Source organism: Trachemys scripta, chromosome 2 (assembly GCF_013100865.1).
Source record: "Trachemys scripta elegans isolate TJP31775 chromosome 2, CAS_Tse_1.0, whole genome shotgun sequence".
Classification (NCBI taxonomy): domain Eukaryota; kingdom Metazoa; phylum Chordata; order Testudines; family Emydidae; genus Trachemys; species Trachemys scripta.
Window position 1 is genome coordinate 217,103,920 of NC_048299.1, and position 18,849 is coordinate 217,122,768.

At 44.2% G+C, this 18,849-nt stretch overlaps 2 protein-coding genes and 1 non-coding gene across 3 annotated transcripts in view; all 3 read right to left on the reverse strand.

The window, feature by feature from the left end:
• Positions 1-11,207, reverse strand: part of LOC117873497 (kinesin-like protein KIF20A) — a 36,959-nt gene extending 25,752 nt beyond the window's left edge. Inside the window, exons 1-8 of the mRNA XM_034762943.1 lie at positions 11,051-11,207; positions 9,711-9,785; positions 7,530-7,649; positions 6,346-6,484; positions 6,063-6,247; positions 2,288-2,396; positions 1,415-1,606; positions 1,219-1,330 (exon numbers count right to left, since the gene is read on the reverse strand). Of these exons, the coding sequence (XP_034618834.1) occupies positions 1,219-1,330; positions 1,415-1,606; positions 2,288-2,396; positions 6,063-6,247; positions 6,346-6,484; positions 7,530-7,649; positions 9,711-9,785; positions 11,051-11,194 (1,076 nt within the window). The 5' untranslated portion in view covers positions 11,195-11,207. The remainder of the gene's footprint in view (positions 1-1,218; positions 1,331-1,414; positions 1,607-2,287; positions 2,397-6,062; positions 6,248-6,345; positions 6,485-7,529; positions 7,650-9,710; positions 9,786-11,050) is intronic.
• Positions 11,208-15,165: 3,958 nt separating this feature from the next.
• On the reverse strand, positions 15,166-18,628 carry RPS20 (ribosomal protein S20). Its single transcript, XM_034762948.1, has 4 exons — positions 18,479-18,628; positions 16,525-16,624; positions 15,834-15,907; positions 15,166-15,390 (listed from the first exon to the last, which is right to left on the reverse strand). The coding sequence occupies exons 1-4, from the start codon at positions 18,479-18,481 to the stop codon at positions 15,208-15,210; spliced, it is 360 nt and encodes a 119-aa protein (XP_034618839.1). The 5' UTR covers positions 18,482-18,628; the 3' UTR covers positions 15,166-15,207.
• On the reverse strand, positions 15,977-16,041 carry LOC117873976. Its single transcript, XR_004644850.1, has one exon. It is a non-coding gene; the product is annotated as a small nucleolar RNA U54 (small nucleolar RNA).
• Positions 18,629-18,849: the final 221 nt, after the last annotated feature.

Sequence of the window (18,849 nt, forward strand, 5' to 3'; positions counted from 1 at the left end):
CGATTCTGGGAGGGGGAGGGGAGGCAGCTTCCCCTCTCGCTCGCTCCCTCCCAGAAAGTCCTAAGCTGTTTGGCGGTGCTGCTTGGCGGGGGAAGCGCTGGGAGGGAGGGAGGGGGAGGAGGTGGAGGTGGAGAAGGAGAAGAGGAACTTGTGCAATGCTCCCTTGTAAAGTCAGCCAAACGACATTCTAAGGGAGCATTGCACAACTTTAAACGAGTATGTTCCCTAATGGAGCAGCGACGTAACTTTGAAGCAACGTTAAGTGGGAGGACGTTAAGTGAGGAGTTACTGTAACTTTGTTCTGCATTAGTTTAAGGGGTGTTCAAGTGTAGCCTTCCTCTGTAGGTGGATACAGACTGCCACTGTTCAACAGAAAAGATCACAATCTCCTGTTGAAGACACACTGAAAAAGCATCCTTGGCCAACAGACAAATGGACATAACGCAGCAGAGGGTAAAAAGAACCCTCCCAAGTTATAAAACTGAGTAACAAGTGGGCATACCTTTTCAATACAAGATCCTCAGCCTTTTTCCCCTTAACCCAATATTATCTCAGTCTTTTCTGGACTGAATTATAACCAGCTAGCTGTTATCCATACAGACTAAATGGAAAGCTGAATTGCAATATCTTAGTCTGGCAAAATGTAGACAGCGGAGTATCAGCATAAAGGTTGTACTGCAGGTTAAAAAAAATATTGTTTCTGGCCCTGCACACACATTGAACAAGTGGAATGACAAGGAAATCCTGAGAAACCCCAGCTGGAGACAAGCAGTTGCCCAGTACTATCTTTGAAACCCAAGAGAAAACATCCATTCCAATCCTGTTCCATTTATCCTTTACCAAGATCTGCTGATTTATCTCAATCAACTGTATTGATCTAATTAAATTAACATGGATGCATGATTTGATCTATTTTGCAGTAAACTAGTGAGACCAGTGCAATTTCTGCACCATAACCAGGCTTAAGAGACTGAAGAGGTAATTAAACAAGGACTCCAAGTATTGGTAGATCTTTTTTGCCATAACCTTCTCAGTTTTCCCTCCCAAAAAGGGATATTAGTGACAGGTTGATACACTGGCAAGAATACAATCAAGCAGAGTCTTCAGCAATCAACTAATAATTGCTTTTTTCAGAAGTGCTTTCGAAGTGGTATAATTTAAATTTTTTCAACAAATCTGTAGAGTACAAGGACATATCTATAGTTATAGGCAGCAAACCTTCTACTTGAGTGCTGGTTCATTCTAGTGCAAGCCAAGCTTCGGTTCTTGTTTCCTATTTTTAATATTTTGCAAGCCTCTTCAGTGCTCTGAACGTTGATCCACTTTAAGTCTGCAGAAAGAGACTTGTTTACAAATACATCAAGTCATTAATATCTGTACAGGACAACCAACGTCACAAAAGTAATGTTGTTACCTTTTATATAAGAGTTTCCTCCTTGATCCTCACAGATTTTTAGAACTTTGCGTTTTTGATTTTTTGATATAGCCAATACATCCATAAGATCATACACATACTCATTATAAATTTCACAGAAGGAAACCCACACTGAAGACTGCGTTCTCTGATGCTTAGTCCCATCGGCATCAAGTAAAACAGAGTCCTCCACTATTAACCAAAAAAAAAAAAAAAAAAAAAAAAGATTACTCAAGCACTTTATCAGCAAGTCTGAAATTGTTTAGTAGCCTCTGAAATTCAAAGGCCAGAAAGTCCCTATTATACATAATTTTGTACACAAAATTTAGCTTGGTTACTTCTCCCAATTTTTTTGCATATACCTAATTAACACAAATGCACGAGAAAACATGTCCGATTAGTCCCAAATATTTAACATTGCCCATCAAATCATCTGCAACTCAAAAACAGACTCACAGATACTTCCTGGTTTTCCTATTTTCTCCTCTTACGCCAACCACCAATTTGATGTTTCTAGCCACAAGTTCTGACCAAACCTTTCTTTTTGCCTAATAAACTAAGCCACTACTTAAATGTGGCAAAGATATCAAAGAGGATATCCGAAGAAGTGGGCTGTAGTCCACGAAAGCTTATGCTCTAATAAATTTGTTAGTCTCTAAGGTGCCACAAGTACTCCTGTTCTTTTTAAATTTCTTGCATCTCTTCTACATTTCACACTTTGAAAGCGAGTTAAATCTCCAAAGCTTAGACTTTCCGAAGAAAGTTTTCTACTGGCCGCCAATTACAAGATTTTCTGCTTTCACTCCCCTCCATTCTTAAAACGATTCCAGCAGACACTTTCATTTTCACCACATGAATTCAAGTGTATTTTACCTAGCGGGTCAGAAGGCAGACTTGTTGAAGTATAGCTGCTAGAAGACACAGATTCCAAGATACATAATGAATCACTCTGAATTGTAGATTTCGAAGCATCTTCCATGTCCTTGAGAAAATAAAAAGTTGTTATAGCCAATTAACAACATATTATAGTTGAAGGAATAGTGCAACAGTGACGATGTTACTCTGGGCTTATCTTCACCTCCAATACTAGTTTTTCAAAGAGGTTATTTAATTACAAGCTACAAAAACAATTCAGAAAGATCATAACTGTCGTTTTTGCAACTAAGAAGAAAACTGTAGCCATGAAGCAAAATCAGAATAAAACTCTTGAGTTAAGCTAAAATTTATATTCAAAGTAATCATTTCTTGGCCCCCTGCTGGCAGCCACTATTTTTACTAGAAGTTTTACATTTGCAACAGCAGCAATCAGCATCAGATTGCCACAGCCTCTTTTCTTAAATATTGTCCCCACCTGCTCCCCCATGCCAATAACTTGATCTTCAGCATCCTGAATGGAGCTCCAGGCATCTCCTTCTCCTCCCACAATTAGATTTCATCCTCCCCCTATTTTGACCCAGCTTCAGTCATTCTTCAGTTAATATTTCACATAGATGGGAGTAGACAGGTAAGTATATGTAGACTAAACTGCTGTTAAAATATGAAAGCTTCCTCTACATGTTCAAGAGTAAGTAACAGAACAGAACTTCAGATTCTGATTTCTCACATGAAGAGTATAATTGGTCACTATTGGGAAGGTCCGAGGTGTTTCATCTAACAAAAAGGAAACAGTGAACTCTTTCAATAGTAAACCAGTAAGCAAAGTGAAAATTTACTTGAAAAAAAAAAAAAAAAAAAGTAAAGATGTCCACTTGTTTAAAAAAAATGGTTAAGTTAAAAAAAACCTACCTGAATGGAATTTATGTAAGTACAAGACTTTAGACACATAGAAGCAATACTCTTCATAATAAAGTAGTTAGAGATGGGATGGTATCAGGCCATTCAGACATACATGTCAACCTATGACTGAACTACAAGGAGTTCTCAAGGAGTTCAGAAAAAAGCTTCACCAATAACAGACTAGATAATTTAGTGGTCCCTTCTGGCCTTTAACTCAATGAACAGGACAAGTGCCTTGAATATACCTGCTTTGAACATAGCAATATTACAAATTTGAGATGTTACCAGAACTTGATCAATATCAGTGGTTTTCAAACTGCGGGTCACGACCCAGTACTGGGTCGCAGAATGTAAGGCACTGGGTTGCGGCGGCTCTGGTCAGCACCACCGACCGGGCCGTTAAAAGTCCGGTCAGCAGTGCTAAAGCAGATTAGTCTCTACCTGTTCCGACAACACTGTGCCCCGAAAGTGGCCAGCAGCAGATCCAGCTCCTAGGCCGGGGGGGCGGGAGGAGCGGGGAGCAGCGCAGGGGCCCACGGGGCTCCACACACTGCCCCCGCCCTGAGCACCGGCTCCACACTCCCATTGGCAGGGAACTGGCCAATGGGACGGTGCCTGCGGGTGAGAGCCGCGCGAAGTCACTTGCGCACCTCTGTCTAGGAGCCAGACCTGCTACTGGCTGCTTCTGGGGCACAGTGCGAGGACAGGCAGGACAGACACCCCACTGAGCCCCAAACAGTTGCACCTGGGTCCTCACCCAACTGAGTCCCACTCCCCCAAAATCTGGCCAACCCCAACCGCCTTCATCTGGACTCCCCTGCAGAGTCCCATTACCACTGCACCCAAAACCCCACAACACGCCCCTGGTGCATCCAGATCCCCGCCACACCTGGATCCCCCACTGAGCTGCCCACACCCAGATTGCCCTGCCAGAACTATCTCAACCCACACCTGGATCCCACCACACTAAGCCCCTCCGTACTTAGATCCTGCCTTGCTGAGCCTGCCTGCCCACACGTGGTGCACCTGGCATGGATGGGGAGGGCCCTGGGGTGTATCTAAGGCAGGCCCAGTCCTTGCACTGTGACAGAATTGGGTGCAGCCTCACCGCTGAGTCTGTGTCCCGGGGGAAAGGGGGAAAAAGCTGCACAGTGATCTCCCACCTCTATTCAGCCAGTGGCATGTGCTCCCCAATGCCATACTGGAGCCTCCACATTTATTTGACAAATAAAAATTGCAGAATTTTAAAATGTGTGCAGAATTTTTTTTTATTTTTGACGCAGAATGCCCTCAGGAATAAAAATTTGTCTACTAATCCTACCTGGAAAAAGTTCTGATTATCTCAATTTTCAGTAGTACAAAATTTCCTCTAACGATTTAGTACTCCTTTGACACCAGTCTGTCACTGACCTTCTCTCCTCTGTCTTTCACATTTTTTCATTTGAGGTTCTCTGATCCATATCTAACATTTTATTAAACAAGATTCTGATCCATCAAGCTTAGATCTGCAGGGTTTGAATGAGCTGCTACAATAATTTCTGTTCTCATTTGTTGAGGAATAGGTCTCTGATAGTTAACTGGACTGCTTCAAAAGCAGTCATGGCTATTGGAGACAATGGAAAGGACAGTTGGGAGGGAAGATAACCCACTAAACCACCTCACTAATCTCATAACCATCCAGGTATATTTTGGCACAAGACACATTGGGCTGAACATAATAGATTTTTAAAATGGAAGAGTTAGTGCACATTTTGGGTTTATCAGACTGATAGTATTCACAACATATATCAAAGATGAGCTTTGGGTGAAAGTTCTGAAATGCACCAACTTGTGAGCTTTGACTCCCCAATGAAATTTCATTGGGACTAGGATACTTTTGATTTTTTTTTTTTTAAACCCAGAATACATTTCTATTCTTTATATAAAACCTTAATCATGCTGGAACTGAATCATTTTGGTAGCCTGATTTCAACTTCACATACATTTTGAGAGCAGGGACCAAATCTGTACACTACTTTTTTTATTCAAGGGATGTTACAGCCAGACACACATCTAAGATGAAGGAGATCAGGGTTCTATTGATGTTATCTTTGGAACAATTACATAATAAACTGGAGATGACCCTCAACAGCATAACAGCAAGTTTCAAATTTATTTCAGCTGAAAGGCTGAAAGAATTGGGTTTGTTTAGTTTGGAAAAGAGAAGACTGAGAGGGGACATGATAGCAGTTTTCAGGTATCTAAAAGGGTGTCATAAGGAGGAGGGAGAGAACTTGTTCACCTTAGCCTCTAAGGAGAACCAGAAACAATGGGTTTAAACTGCAGCAAGGGAGGTCTAGGTTGGACATTAGGAAAAAGTTCCTAACTGTCAGGGTGGTTAAACACTGGAACAAATTGCCTAGGGAGGTTGTGGAATCTCCGTCTCTGGAGATATTTAAGAGTAGGTTAGATAAATGTCTATCAGGGATGGTCTAGACAGTATTTGGTCCTGCCATGAGGGCAGGGGACTGGACTCGATGACCTCTCGAGGTCCCTTCCAGTCCTATAATCTATGAATCTATGTTTGAATATTTTTCCACTTCTGTTTCCCGTCTGTAGCAAACTTAGATTCCACAAAGTTCTCATTAAAAAGCTTAACCTATGCTGCATGTATGACCTGCTGCTCTTATTCTTTAAAGTCTTCATATCTTAATTGACACTACAGAGGCTGCACAAACCTGGAAATGGAATTTACTACAGCAGCAGAGCCTTGTAAGAAAGTACTAAACAGCCCCTTATATATATATATATATATATATATATATATATATATAATATTAAGGGGAAGATCTAGATGTTAGCTTAGGTAACCAGGAAATATTTTGTTACCGACCTCTTTCAGAGAAGCAAGAACAGCAGCTTTTATAATTTCCTCTTGTTTAACCTGTGTCACATCTAGCTTCTTTACATCATTGCTTAAGTATGGTTTCAAGTTCATCTTCAGATATTGTCTTCCTCTTATGTGGTTAAAGATCATATCAAGAGAACGAGGCAAAATACCACCATCTTTTGGAGAACCTGTGAAGAAAAGTAAGTGTATTATACATAGTTAGTCTCACTAAAAGTGTTAATTGGATTTTATGAAATTATTGAGTTTACATGATTGCTTTTGTTACCTTGAATAGTGAATGTTTTGCCTGCATTAGTAACCCCATAGGTAAACACCAGTCCATTTGCTCCATCAATGTAAGCTTTTACTATCTCTTTCATTGTGCCTTCAAAAAAGTCACTTTGAGTAGTTTCTGGACCAAAGACCTAACCAAAAAAAGAACAAGAGTTTTCAAATGACATCTGGAGCAGCTGAAAAATGGATTACTAAATGGTCCAAAGAACTTTTGTTTTTACCATTCACTGTTGAGTAATAAGGTAAGTTAGCTGTACAGAGAAAGTTGAACAAACAATACAAGCTTCATGGTCTGGATCCCCTATAACTGATCACAAGTTTCTGTTCGGCTCCAGGTCATGCATGTTTAATTCCAGCTACTGAGATAAATGCAGGCTTGCATTTATTTCTGACCACCATTCAACTGGCAAGAACCAAGAATAGCCTGAGCTCCTCATCCTGGAAGAAGACCTATACTTGTATTGCAGAATAGGAGGGAGACATATGGAAATATGAATCTACAATTCAAAAATTACTCAGAGAAAGACCAAGTCTTAAATATGAAGCTATTTAACAAGTTATGCAAACCACTTGCTCTTGATACTGGGAGAACAGAAGCTCCTGTAGTCCTTACTGGATTTTGCATTCATGTGTCAAGTAAAGAAAAGCTAGGCTTCAGGTTTGAAATGGATAAGCCATAAAGCTTCCATACTCTCGAATTGAATATATACCTTTCTAGATGCCAGTTTTAAGTAACACATTCTTACAATACCTATACATCCAATTGTGATCTAGGAGGATAGTGAAACCACAAAAATTTATGTGGTCACACTATTTCCTTGTGCTATGTTGTTTCATATAAAATTGCCTGCAAGAAGCTTTTTGTAAACACCATTTAATCAAAGAAAGCAATAGGATTACTGCATAAATTTCCTTCTCTCGTCTAATTAGTATTTGCATGAAAATATAGCCTTCCTGATGAATTAACAGTGAATACGAGTCCTATACACTGTGTTTTGTTTCAAAGGCAGTTGAGAAGATACCACAAGTAATTCAAATTTGAAAGGTCAGTTAACAAATGATACAAACAGAAACACTTGCACTATAACTAAAAATGGAAAAACAAGCCACAACTTTAGTTTCCTATAGGGTAAAATTGCTTTCCTAGTAAAGATCATGGCATGAAAGTTAGCCTACCTTAGTGAAGGTGAACTGGTGTACAGACTGTCCAATCCCCTTTTCACTGTTTTTCATTGTAAAGGATTCTTTGGGTGCCTGTAGAGTTACTGTTTCTGGATTTTCAATAATTACACAGTCCTAAAGCACAGACATAGAAGTTCTTCTTTCTAAAATAGCTTTCCAGAAGTGCACACCTTTGTCTACCAAAGCTTTAACATTGTAAAAAAAATAGGTTTTAAAATATTTAAGAGGTGAATTACAACTTTAAAGGGACACTAATATAAGATTTGAACCAAAGCATGGGCTTTGTAAAAGGTAAGCTTTTACAATATCCAAGACCATTAAAAATGTTGCCAGGAGCCCCTCCACCCACTCCTATTTGCAACACACACTCCAAACACCTGTAGAGTTTGCAACCCAAGCTCTGCAGTATTGTACTCATGCAAGAGAGCCTGCAAACAAGATGGATTAGAAACTGACTAGTTTTCTCAATATTTTGTTTCTGGACAAAATGTAAACTATGAACTGCCTAAATAGAGCGCAAACTGGATTTGAAGAGTTTCAGTTTGAATGATGTTTGGTGTTATTTATAACCTAGGAAAGGAAACTTGCAGAGTTTACATGATTTATCTTCTGCCTCTTAAGTATTATAAGACCATAACATAATCCATTTGATAACAGTGGTAGTTAGAGCTGGGCAAAATTATTTATTTTTCAGTTAACTGGCAGTTCTGAAAGATTAGGTTCAACCCAAATTGAAACCAATTTTAATTCTTGGTAAACTGAAGTCAATAAAAATTTCATTTCAGGTTGAATGAATGTTTTGTTCAACCCAACTTACTTTAAAAGATTAAACGAAGGACCGGATTCACAGGAGGTAATGGGTAGAGCTCAGATACCCAGTAGCCTAGTGGTTACAGCATGCAGCTAGGATGTGGGAGTCCCAAATTCAAATCCCTAATCTGGAGCAGGGACTTGAAGTTAATCTCCCTGCTGAGGGCCCTAACCAGAAGGCTACGGGCTATTTTGGTTTGGCTCAGCTCTTAATCTCTCCTGTTGAAGCTGTTCCACTTTGTATAAATAATTCAATATTCATTGGAGCAGGAACTTGAACATGGATCTCCCACCTCCCAGGGAAGTGCCCTAACCACTGGTACAAAAAGGGGGTGGGGAGGAGGCCCTAAGTAACCATATGCATCTAGACCAGAACATCTTTTGGGGGGTCCAAAACTATTTGACAAGTTTGTCAAAATAGTTTCAATCAACCCAAAACTGCATTTTTTGGCGAACAAAATATTTGTATGGAGAATTTCACCCAGTTCAAGTGGCAAGAGAACATGACTTTGTGACTGATGTAGCAGAAGTAATTACCTTGCACGACACACAACCCATGGAATATTACCATTTATTGCAGGGGTCGGCAACCTCTGGCACGCGGCTTGCCAGGATAAGCACCCTGACGGGACGGGCCAGTTTGTTTACCTGCCGTGTCAGCAGGTTCGGCCGATCGCGGCTCCCACTGGCCGCGGTTCGCTGTTCCAGGCTGCGGGAAGTGGCGCGGGTGAGGGATGTGCTGGCCACGGCTTCCCGCCGCCCCCATTGGCCTGGGACAGCGAACCGCGGCCAGTGGAAGCCGTGATCAGCCGAACCTGCCGACGCGGCAGGTAAACAAACTGGCCCGGCCCACCAGGGTGCTTACCCTGGCGAGCCGCGTGCCAGAGGTTGCCGACCCCTGATCTATTGTTTTCCTATTACCTGGACAAGTTCTACCGGTGCATAGCAGATATTTATTTTCTCTGTGTTCAGCCTTTAAGTTACCTGTCACATATTTTACTGTAACTGAAAAAAACTCAGGGATTAAGGGTCAGACTTCATACAGCAGCCACATTCAGAACAGTTTATTGGACAAAATTAATACGCTGATCTTGTTCTGGTTTGGCTTTCCACATTTACCAAAACTGTAATGTAGGAATCAGTGAGACTGTAAAGACTGCTGATATAAGTAGCATATTTCTAGGAGATGGAATTAGCACTTTTCCTCACCATTAAAGTTAAGAATGCCTCAGAAGTGACATCTATTGGTTACAGAATTTAGAAACTGAAAACTTACAGAAGCTTTTTCTATTTTAGAATTCTTGAGATGAAATGCAAGTGTTTTCCATGGAGGACAAAAAAATAAGTCATTAATGAACAACTAACCTGAGATTCATTGCTTTCAAGCTCTGCTTTGGAGAAGGGTCTGACTCTCAAGTAGACTTTCAAAGGTTGATATATCTGCTCATTTGAAAAAAAAAAAAATATATATATAGTTACATCTATAGGCCAAAGACTCAGGATTCCAGAGTTTTTGTTTGTACCTGCTTACATCTCTGATGTTTTTCCCTCCCCCCACCATTCCATCTCATGCCACCCACATTACTGTGACTTTTGTACTAATATCCTTCCATTCATCTTCATGTCTTCTCCAAGCTGTCCCTTACACTTAGAACACCTACTGTGCTAAAACTATCCACCCCTTTTCATTCAAATTCTTTAAAATGTTTATTTCACACAGCCAGCCCAATGTTAATCCATCAATAGCACATTATATATTTATTTATTTTTCACAAAAAAATGCACTGCTTCCACCTTCTGGTCACTTTGCACATTGTATCTAAGTTGTGTTGCTAGTATAATAAAATGGAAAGTTTGTACTCTAGTTTTATATAGTGCAAGGCACACTACTGGGGCTCAATAAACAAAAAACATCTTGCCCCTATCGCCAAGCCACAAACCCTTTACCATCCCTTCAGAAACAGTCATGGAGGAAGCCTTCTTGGCTGCTGGGAAATCGGGGATCTCCCCTCTTAGCTACTAAAAGGAAAAAAATAACCCAAGTGGGTCTCCCCACTGTTCTGTTTTAGACAGAGGGATCCCTATGAGCCTTCCGTTCCCACCCAGCTATGTGAACAGAAGAGGTACACTAGAGTTTTCCCAACTGCTGACCTGTCCATTTAGCACCTTTCATTACCACAACTCTTCCAACTACTCCTTTCATCATCACTCTGCCAAAAAGGTAGAATGGAAGGAGTGCTGACCAAAAGGTACCGAATCAGTAGACCTGCTGCTGTAAGATAGCATGACCAGTAGAAACAGACTCCAAGGCCAGATCTTGGCATAATGCAGTAGTTATATTACAATGTTAAAAGGCTTGCAGGTCAAGTGCAAGAGTGTATAACAGTTTGGGGCTCATGGTAAGAGTGAGATAGTAATAAGAGCACTGGTTTGAACTAGGCATACTCCAGATGGGTGATGTGCAAACTTCCACGTGTATTTCTGCACTATACTGCAATCCTTTAGCTCCTCAAATGCTTAAGACAAATGTTGTAAGTACCGTTTAAAATGTTAATTTGCTGCAGGACATGATCTGTTTCTAAGTAAAGGGAAAAGGAAACAGACTTGGAAAAAGGGAGGGAGTTCAAATACAGAGATAAACTTGTTATTGAATTGTTGCTACTTAAATGCAAAGGCATCATTAGAAAAAATGATTACAAACACACCCCCTCCTCCTGCTGCTGTTCATCAGCATTAGGTATCACTGGCAACTCCAGGGGTGAGGTTTTACCCATTAAGTCCTCATAACAGGTGAAGTCCAACTCATCACATACTGGTGAGGATGCATAGCTTCCCACCTCATAGTCCATTCTCTTATCCTGTTCACACTGAGAGGAATAAGAAATAAACACACGTGTTCTCACATGCAAATAGTGGAGAGTATGCAAGAAACAAGTAAGGCTTTTAATATACACACACCCCTCCTGAAGGAGGGGGGGGCGAGGAGAAGGGGAGGAAGGAAGGAGATCTAAAGACATGACCCCCAGAAAACTTGTAGTTATTTACCCTTTAAAAATGCTCTGCAATGTAAGAACCACATTTTTAAAACTGCAGATAGTATGAAAAGAGTCTGCAGGGAATCCAAAACATTTACTATCTACAATACCAGACCAGTGACATGGGCAGTCCTGTAAATAGGTACATCTGAAGGTGATAGTTAGCGCTTCTATCATTCCCTTTCCTTCGCAGCTGTCAAAAGGAGGTCCCAAAATGTCGTGACTCACAAGGCGAGGGTGCTCAGCACCCTAACAAGATCAAACTCACAGTGAGCTCAACTCTGCCCCCCTCCTACCCCTATGCAGGGCTCCCGCTGACTGCAGCTGGAGCACACCTGACACTAGGATGCCGGGGGCAGAGTTTGGCCCTAATGAACAGAGGCATAAATCTCTTTGGTTCGCCTTTGTCCGTGGGGGCAGAGCGGGCTCTAGAGGCAATGCCTTCCCCAAGGGCCCAGTGAATCAGTGGCAGAGCCAGGAACTGCACCCAGAGCTGCCTGTGGCAGAGGGAGAGCAGCTGGCCACCGAGTCCACGTGAGAGGAGGGCGCGGCCCATGGCCAGGGTTTGCCTCATCCCAGGCATAGGCTGGAGGCGCGCGAGGAGCTACTAGCTTCTCCCTCAGCCGCCCCGGGAGAGCGGCGGGGCTGCGGGCTCAGACACGCGGGAAAGCCGCAAACCCCCGCAGCCCCGGCCCGTGGCAGCTCCGGAGCCCGGCTCCCTGCGCGAGGGAGGGGGAGGTGCGCCCGCTCTCAGGGTGGGAGGGGTTTCCCGCACACCACCTGGGGAGAGGCCGATGACGCCGGCCGAGCGTCGCGTGCAGCTTGCAGGCTTTCCAGCCCCTCCGCCTCCTCACGCGCTCTAATCACCGCTGCCTGGGCCTGCCCCCACCCGCCGCCTTTTTTAGCGCGCGCGGGCCGGCAAGGCGCTGGCACCGCTGGGCGGCGGCGCCTCCCCTGATTGGCCGCGGGCCCGGCCCGGCGGTGCGTGCGGGGGGGGAGTCCCGCCAATGCTGCCGAGTGCCGCCCGAGGGGGGGCTCGTCTTACACCTGCCAGCGATAAGCCCGTTGTGACGGTTGGGGACTGGGGTGGCTCTAAGCACCTGGACGCCCGCGGACTGGGTTTCCAGTTACCGGTTCCTCTTTCCAGGGCTGACGGGGGGAGGGAACAATTGTACCGGCCCGAGCTCGGGGGAATGTCTGTGACGGGGGGGGGGCTTTAGGTACCCGCCGCTAAGGTCCCTCCAGGGCCTGCCTGGTACCGATGGATCCGCTGTTTGGACAGGCCTGGGGGCTGAGCCCCCCGTTCACATGGGTACAGCGTGGCCGGCGGCAGCACCCGGCCGTTTCCCCAGCCATGGAGTCACCCCCCCCCCCGGGGCACCGCTTCTGGCCTGGAATATCATTGGTCTCCACCCCGCCGCGGCAGGCTCGCTCGTGGGGCTACCAGCAAGGGAGCAGTGACTTGAAGTGAGACCGCCACGCAGCTCACACATGAGATATCATCAAACGCTCCTGCGAAGCGACAGCCAGGCAATGCCAAAGCGGGCTGGAGTTCAGTCGCTCCCCGACCACGTGGCGACCAGGCTGGATGTCTAGCAGAGGGCACTGGCGCACAAGCCAACCCTTCGGAAAGGAAACGTGAGGTTGAGAAGCCCTAACACTGGAGCTTCCCAGCCATTGTTTTCAAACAGTCTGGTTAAGCCTGCATTTTTGAGATCGTCTAAAGCTAGTGGCAGCAATATTGTGGTTGCAGGAAGGATAGGGGAAGTAATTGTTAAAATGCAGGACTATAGATTGAGATTACCACTCTTTGTTCCTGGGTCTGTTATTGACTCTGAGGCCTGGTCTACAGGTTGATGTAAGGCAGCTTACCTTGACCTAAGCATCTACACTACAGTGTTCTTCCTGCCAACTTAACTCCCCCCGCTATGCCAACTAGGATGACCAGATGTCCCGATTTTATAGGGACAGTCCCGATTTTGGGGGCTTTTTCTTATATAGGCTCCTATTACCCCCCCATGCCCTGTCCTGATTTTTCACACTTGCTGTCTGGTCACCCTAATGCCAACCCACTGCTCCGAGAGGCTTAGGTAAGTGTAGTTAGGTCAATGCAGTGTCCGTGTAGACATTACGTTGCCCGTTGCTGCCTTTGACAGCCTGAGCCCCACTACCCGGGGCTGACAGCTTGGTTTGTCAAGCCAAGTGTGACAGGGCTCCAGCTGTCAGTCCCTGGTGCTGAGGCTCTGATTGTCAGTACCCCATAATGCCCCACTTAAGTTGGTGCAAGCGCTCCTGATAAGGCTGGAGTATATGTAATGAGTAGCTGTTTCCACAATCAGTTGGTTTAGGAATAGATGAGAATACAGTGAGGTAGACACAGAAACCTGTAAATTTGTGTTATTTAGGAGAATCATTGTAGATGACTGAGTAAGCTGTAAGATGAAGTACTTCTTAATATATTGGCATAATTGGATTCTACAGAATTTTAAATTTTTGCTTAGAGGACAACATATAATGAACTACAGCAACAGCTCATTTAGTTGGTTTATAGCAACAGAGGGTCCTATGGCACCTTTAAGACTAACAGAAGTATTGGAGCATAAGCTTTCATTGGTGAATACCCACTTCATCAGACACAAGTAATGGAAATTTCCAGAGGCAGGTATAAATCAGTATGGAGATAACGAGGTTAGTTCAATCAGGGAGGGTGAGGTGCTCTGCTAGCAGTTGAGATGTGAACACCAAGGAAGGAGAAACTGCTTCTGTAGTTGGATAGCCATTCAGAGTCTGTTTAATCCTGATCTGATGGTGTCAAATTTGCAAATGAACTTGAGCTCAGCAGTTTCTCTTTGGAGTCTGGTCCTGAAGTTTTTTTGCTGTAAGATGGCTACCTTTACATCTGCTATTGTGTGCATCGATATATTGCCATCCTGGGTTGTACAACCCATCCTGGACAATGATACCTCACTTTCACAGACCTTGGGAGGCAGGCCAGTCCTCACCCACAGACAACCCGCCAACCTTAAGCATTCTCTCATGGACATAGCTGCTGCCTCTTGGGTAGGTGGATTAACTATGCGAATGGGAGCTCTCCTGTCAGCATATTAGCATCTTCACTAGAGCGGCGCAGCTGCACCGTTCCAGTTGCACCGCTGTACGTGAAGACAAGCCCCAAGACTAGTGAAATATCACAAGAGAAATAGTTACGCTTCGGAGGGGAAGAGTTTAAGTCAGCCTGTTTAAAAGCTTTTAACAGCTAACTAACTTCAATGCTGAATTCACATTTGAGATTAGAGGTGTTTGTTAGATATTTAATATGCTCACTGCTTCAAATAAAGTCTCACAATAAATATTCCCAGGATCCCTTGGTCTTCCTTAACAAGCATGATTTTTAAAAAAAGTTTATGATGTATAAAGAAAGGCTAAAGGGGATTTGAGCCTTTGCAGTTCACTGTTAAACCAGACTTTATCTGAGAAAAGTGACCGAGTACAGCCTATAAGTTGTTTCAGGCAAATAAAATTCACTATGAAAATTTTTCTTCCTTATTTTAATTTGAAACATTACATCACACTGCACGCCCTTCTTCAAAATACATTAAAGCAGTTATATATCAATGGTAAAAAAAGAAAGAAAGTAATGTAACGTTCACCTCTACTCAAGACTTGGCCAACCATTCCCCTCACAATGCCTAGATTCTTGATTGTTATGCCACTTTGTTTCAGTTCTTTATTCTTGAAAGTTTCTAGTCGAGATTCTATTTCAGAAAACACAAAGCAACAGTAAACAAAATTTCAAATCAACTTTTATTAAAGTAGATGACAGGTGTTTAGGCATCAGCAATAGTAACTTCCACTTCTACACCTGGTTCAATACTGATAGAAGTGATCTGCTTAACAATCTCAGAGGGACTGTGTAAATCAATGAGACGCTTGTGGATACGCATTTGGAAACGATCCCAGGTCTTAGAACCTTCACCGCAAGGTGTTTTCCTAGTAGTGATTCGCAGTGTCTGTAACAGAAAAAGGAATAGTAACCAATAGATGAAGACAGATTGGCAGAGGTTTTGACTAAAATCAAAACTTTCTATAGCTCTAATGTAATTAAAATATTGCTTGCAGTATTTTTTACATAGTTGTCAAAAATTAACTCTACTTATATCTTGATGGCCACCATCACCCCCTTTTCATAGCTGCCCAAGGAGTCTTAAGTCAAAAAGGGGAATGCAGGTAGGAGGCAGGTCAAAATCCTCTTCCGTATTTCTCTTCAGCATGTTTTGTATTTAACCATTTAGTCATGTTTATGCCAGCTACTAATTCATTAACTGGTTAGAGTTTAAATTGGATTTAATATATTTAATCAGATTGTACTCCTTCTCAATTTTACTATTTGTAATTTACAAATAAAATCTTGTAGAATTAATCATGGTTTTCCTGCCTCCTAAAATGTAAGTACCTTTGTAGGCATGCGAACAGGTCCCTTCACTTTTAGATTCTTTTCCTTGGCACCTCTGATCAAATCAGCACAGACTGTAAAAGAAAACAACTGTTTAGAAAAGTTTTTTTTTTAATTGAATTAATATTCCACTTCACATAAAATGTTGGCTCAGAATAGCGTAAATAACAATCATAGTAATTCAGTTTACAATTTATCCTCATAGCCAACTACATATGGAATAAACTGCTTACCCCAGAATTAGCAAGGTCACTTGTAATTTTACTTTTTAGGCCTGTCCACAATGGCATTTATATAGTGTTAGATTAACTAGTTAAAGACTTAAGAATTTAAACTAACATGGTTTAAACACATTTTGCTTTGAGAGCATAGCTATTTTAGAATAGTGTTCACAACACATGGCTAAAACATTGTTCAAGAGAGTTCATAGTTAAAAGTTTGGCTAGCATGGATAAAGTAAGTGTTTAACGCAGGTTAACATAAGTTTATTCCTTAGTTTGTTTTAAGTCACTGGCAGAGTAGGTCAATGGCTGTGGTAAAGAATTTTAAACACAATTGACAACTTCTGGGCTAATAACTTCAGTTGGCAACTTCCCTAATTGACAGGTTATGTTTTGCAATATTTGAGACTTCAAATCATAAACAACTGCCCCCCCCCCTCCCCCCGGAAAAAAAAAAAAAAACCACTTACCCTTCTCAAGGGACTTTACATTGCGACTCGTCAAGGTAATTCTAATTCGGTGAATTGCTACTTCCTGTTCCACAGGTGCTTTGCCACTATCTTTAAATGCCTGAAACATTAACATTATGAATATTAGAAGTTACAGCCGAACTGGTCAGTATTGCATGTATGCTCTTTAAAGCATTCTAAAATTGAAAACGTAGTTAGACGTAGTTAGTTTTTATAAAATTTTTATTAGAGTTCATATCAAAAGGATGTAGGTATGATTCTGAAGGGGGGGGGAGGGGAAGAACAGGAAAGGGCAAGAATCCAGTTTCAGAGATGGCATTTTGTACAGTTACTCTAACAATTATCCATCTTGGAAAACAACAGAAGCGCCCCACACTGGCTTGTGTCTATATTGAACAGGCCATCTAGCCATTGATACCCCTCCAAAATACTTTAATCATATAGGGCAAGTCTATACTACAAAATTAAGTTGATGCAAGTTATGTGGACATGCAGCCACTGCAGTAATTGAATCAGTTTTACATGTATACACTATGCTCCTTGTGTCAGCTATGCGTATCCTCACCAGGAGCACTTGCACCGATTTAACTGCCAGTGTGGGGCATTGTGGGATGGTTTCTGAAAGGTAGCAGGTCTGTGTAAGCAACAGTGTCTACACTGACACATCATCAACCTAACTACATCAACTTAAGGGCTATGCCTCTCACGGAGGTGGAGTTATTAAGCGGATGTAGTGGGAGAGTCACGTCGATGGGAGATCTATTTTAGTGTAGACACAGAGCAAGCTACTTTACATCAACTTAACTCTGTAGTGTAGACCGAGCCTTAGTACAGGGGTGAGCAACCTGTAGCTCCAGAGCCACATGCGGCTCTTCAGAGGTTAATATGGGGCTCCTTGCATAGGTGCCAACTCCGGGGCTGGAGCTACAGGCACCAACTTTCCAATGCGCTACAGCGTGCTCACTGCTCAACCCCTGGGTCTGCCCCCGCCCCTTCCCAAGTCTGGTGTACGCTTGCTCCTCCTCCTCCTCCTCCCCTTGTGCCTCCTGCACACCACAAAACAGCTGATCGCGGCTGGCAGGTGGCGCAGGGATGGAAGGTTAGGTTCTGATCGGCTGTGCTGCTGGGAGACACTGGGGACAGGGGAGAGGGGAGTTGATGTGGGGCTACTGATGTATTAGTGTGGCAATGCACATTGGTAAATTCTGGCTCCTTCTCAGGCTGGTCACCCCTGCCTTAGTATGTAGTGTTGTAGTGGTGTCAGTCCCAGGACATTAGAGTTGTGTGTAGCATGAGGGCTTGTCTCTCTCACCAATAGAAGTTGGTCAAATAAAAATATTACTTCACCCACCTTATCTCCTTAAGCATATAGCTTGGAACTGGTAGCGGTTTGCAGGGAGGGGCAGAGCTGGCGAAGCTCAGCCTGCAGCACAGGGAGGCTATTTCCCCAGCGCGGGGGTGTCTATTGACTAGTGTGACCAGATGTCCGGATTTTATAGGGACAGTCCTGATTTTTGTCTTTTTCTTATATTACCCCCCACCCCCTGTCCCGATTTTTCACATTTGCTGTCTGGTCACCCTACTATTGGCCAAAGCTGGCAGGCGCTAGACGCGTGAGGGTCGTGGCCCAGGAACACCCCCAAAGCCCCCAGGTGTAAAGTGCCCCGGCCGCTCTGTCGCCGCCGGCCAGTGTCTCCCGCCACTTCCCCGTCAGCGCCGGCGGTCGCTAGGGTCTTGCCCGCCCGGCACCTCTGTCGAGATCAGCGCCAGGTAGAGGAGGAAGGCCCCGATGTAACAAACGACAGCGAGGCCGGGAGCCGCCGCCCCGGGGGTTCGGGCGACAGGCTGGGAGCACGCGGCGAGTAGAGGCCTAACAGAGCGTGAGCAGCCGCGCGGCAGCGCTAGGCGCCCTTCCCCGGCCCGCTCCCACCCCGGCCCTGCTGGCACCGCTCACCATGGCTGCAGAGACTCCTCCTGACCGACTTATTCCCGGGCGGGGCGGGGCGCGGCGGCCCAGCGAACAGCGGTGAGTCAGGAGCGGCGCAAGGGGCAGCGGCCGCGACGGAGTCACTCACAGCAGAGACAGAGAGGGCGCGCGCGCGGCGCTTATATAGCAGCGCTCCATACGGGCATCGCGCGACCTCTGACGTCAGCAGGGCCGCGCCGCGCCGCCCCGCCCCGCCCCTGCCTTGCGCTGGGGTCAGGTTGGCGAGGCTGCCCGCCTGAGAGACAGACTAGCCCGCGGGGGCAGCGGGTCGGGGAGGGCGCTGCGCCCTCGGGCTGGGTAGGGCCGCCGGGCTCCCTCCGCGGTGTGGGGGCCGCACG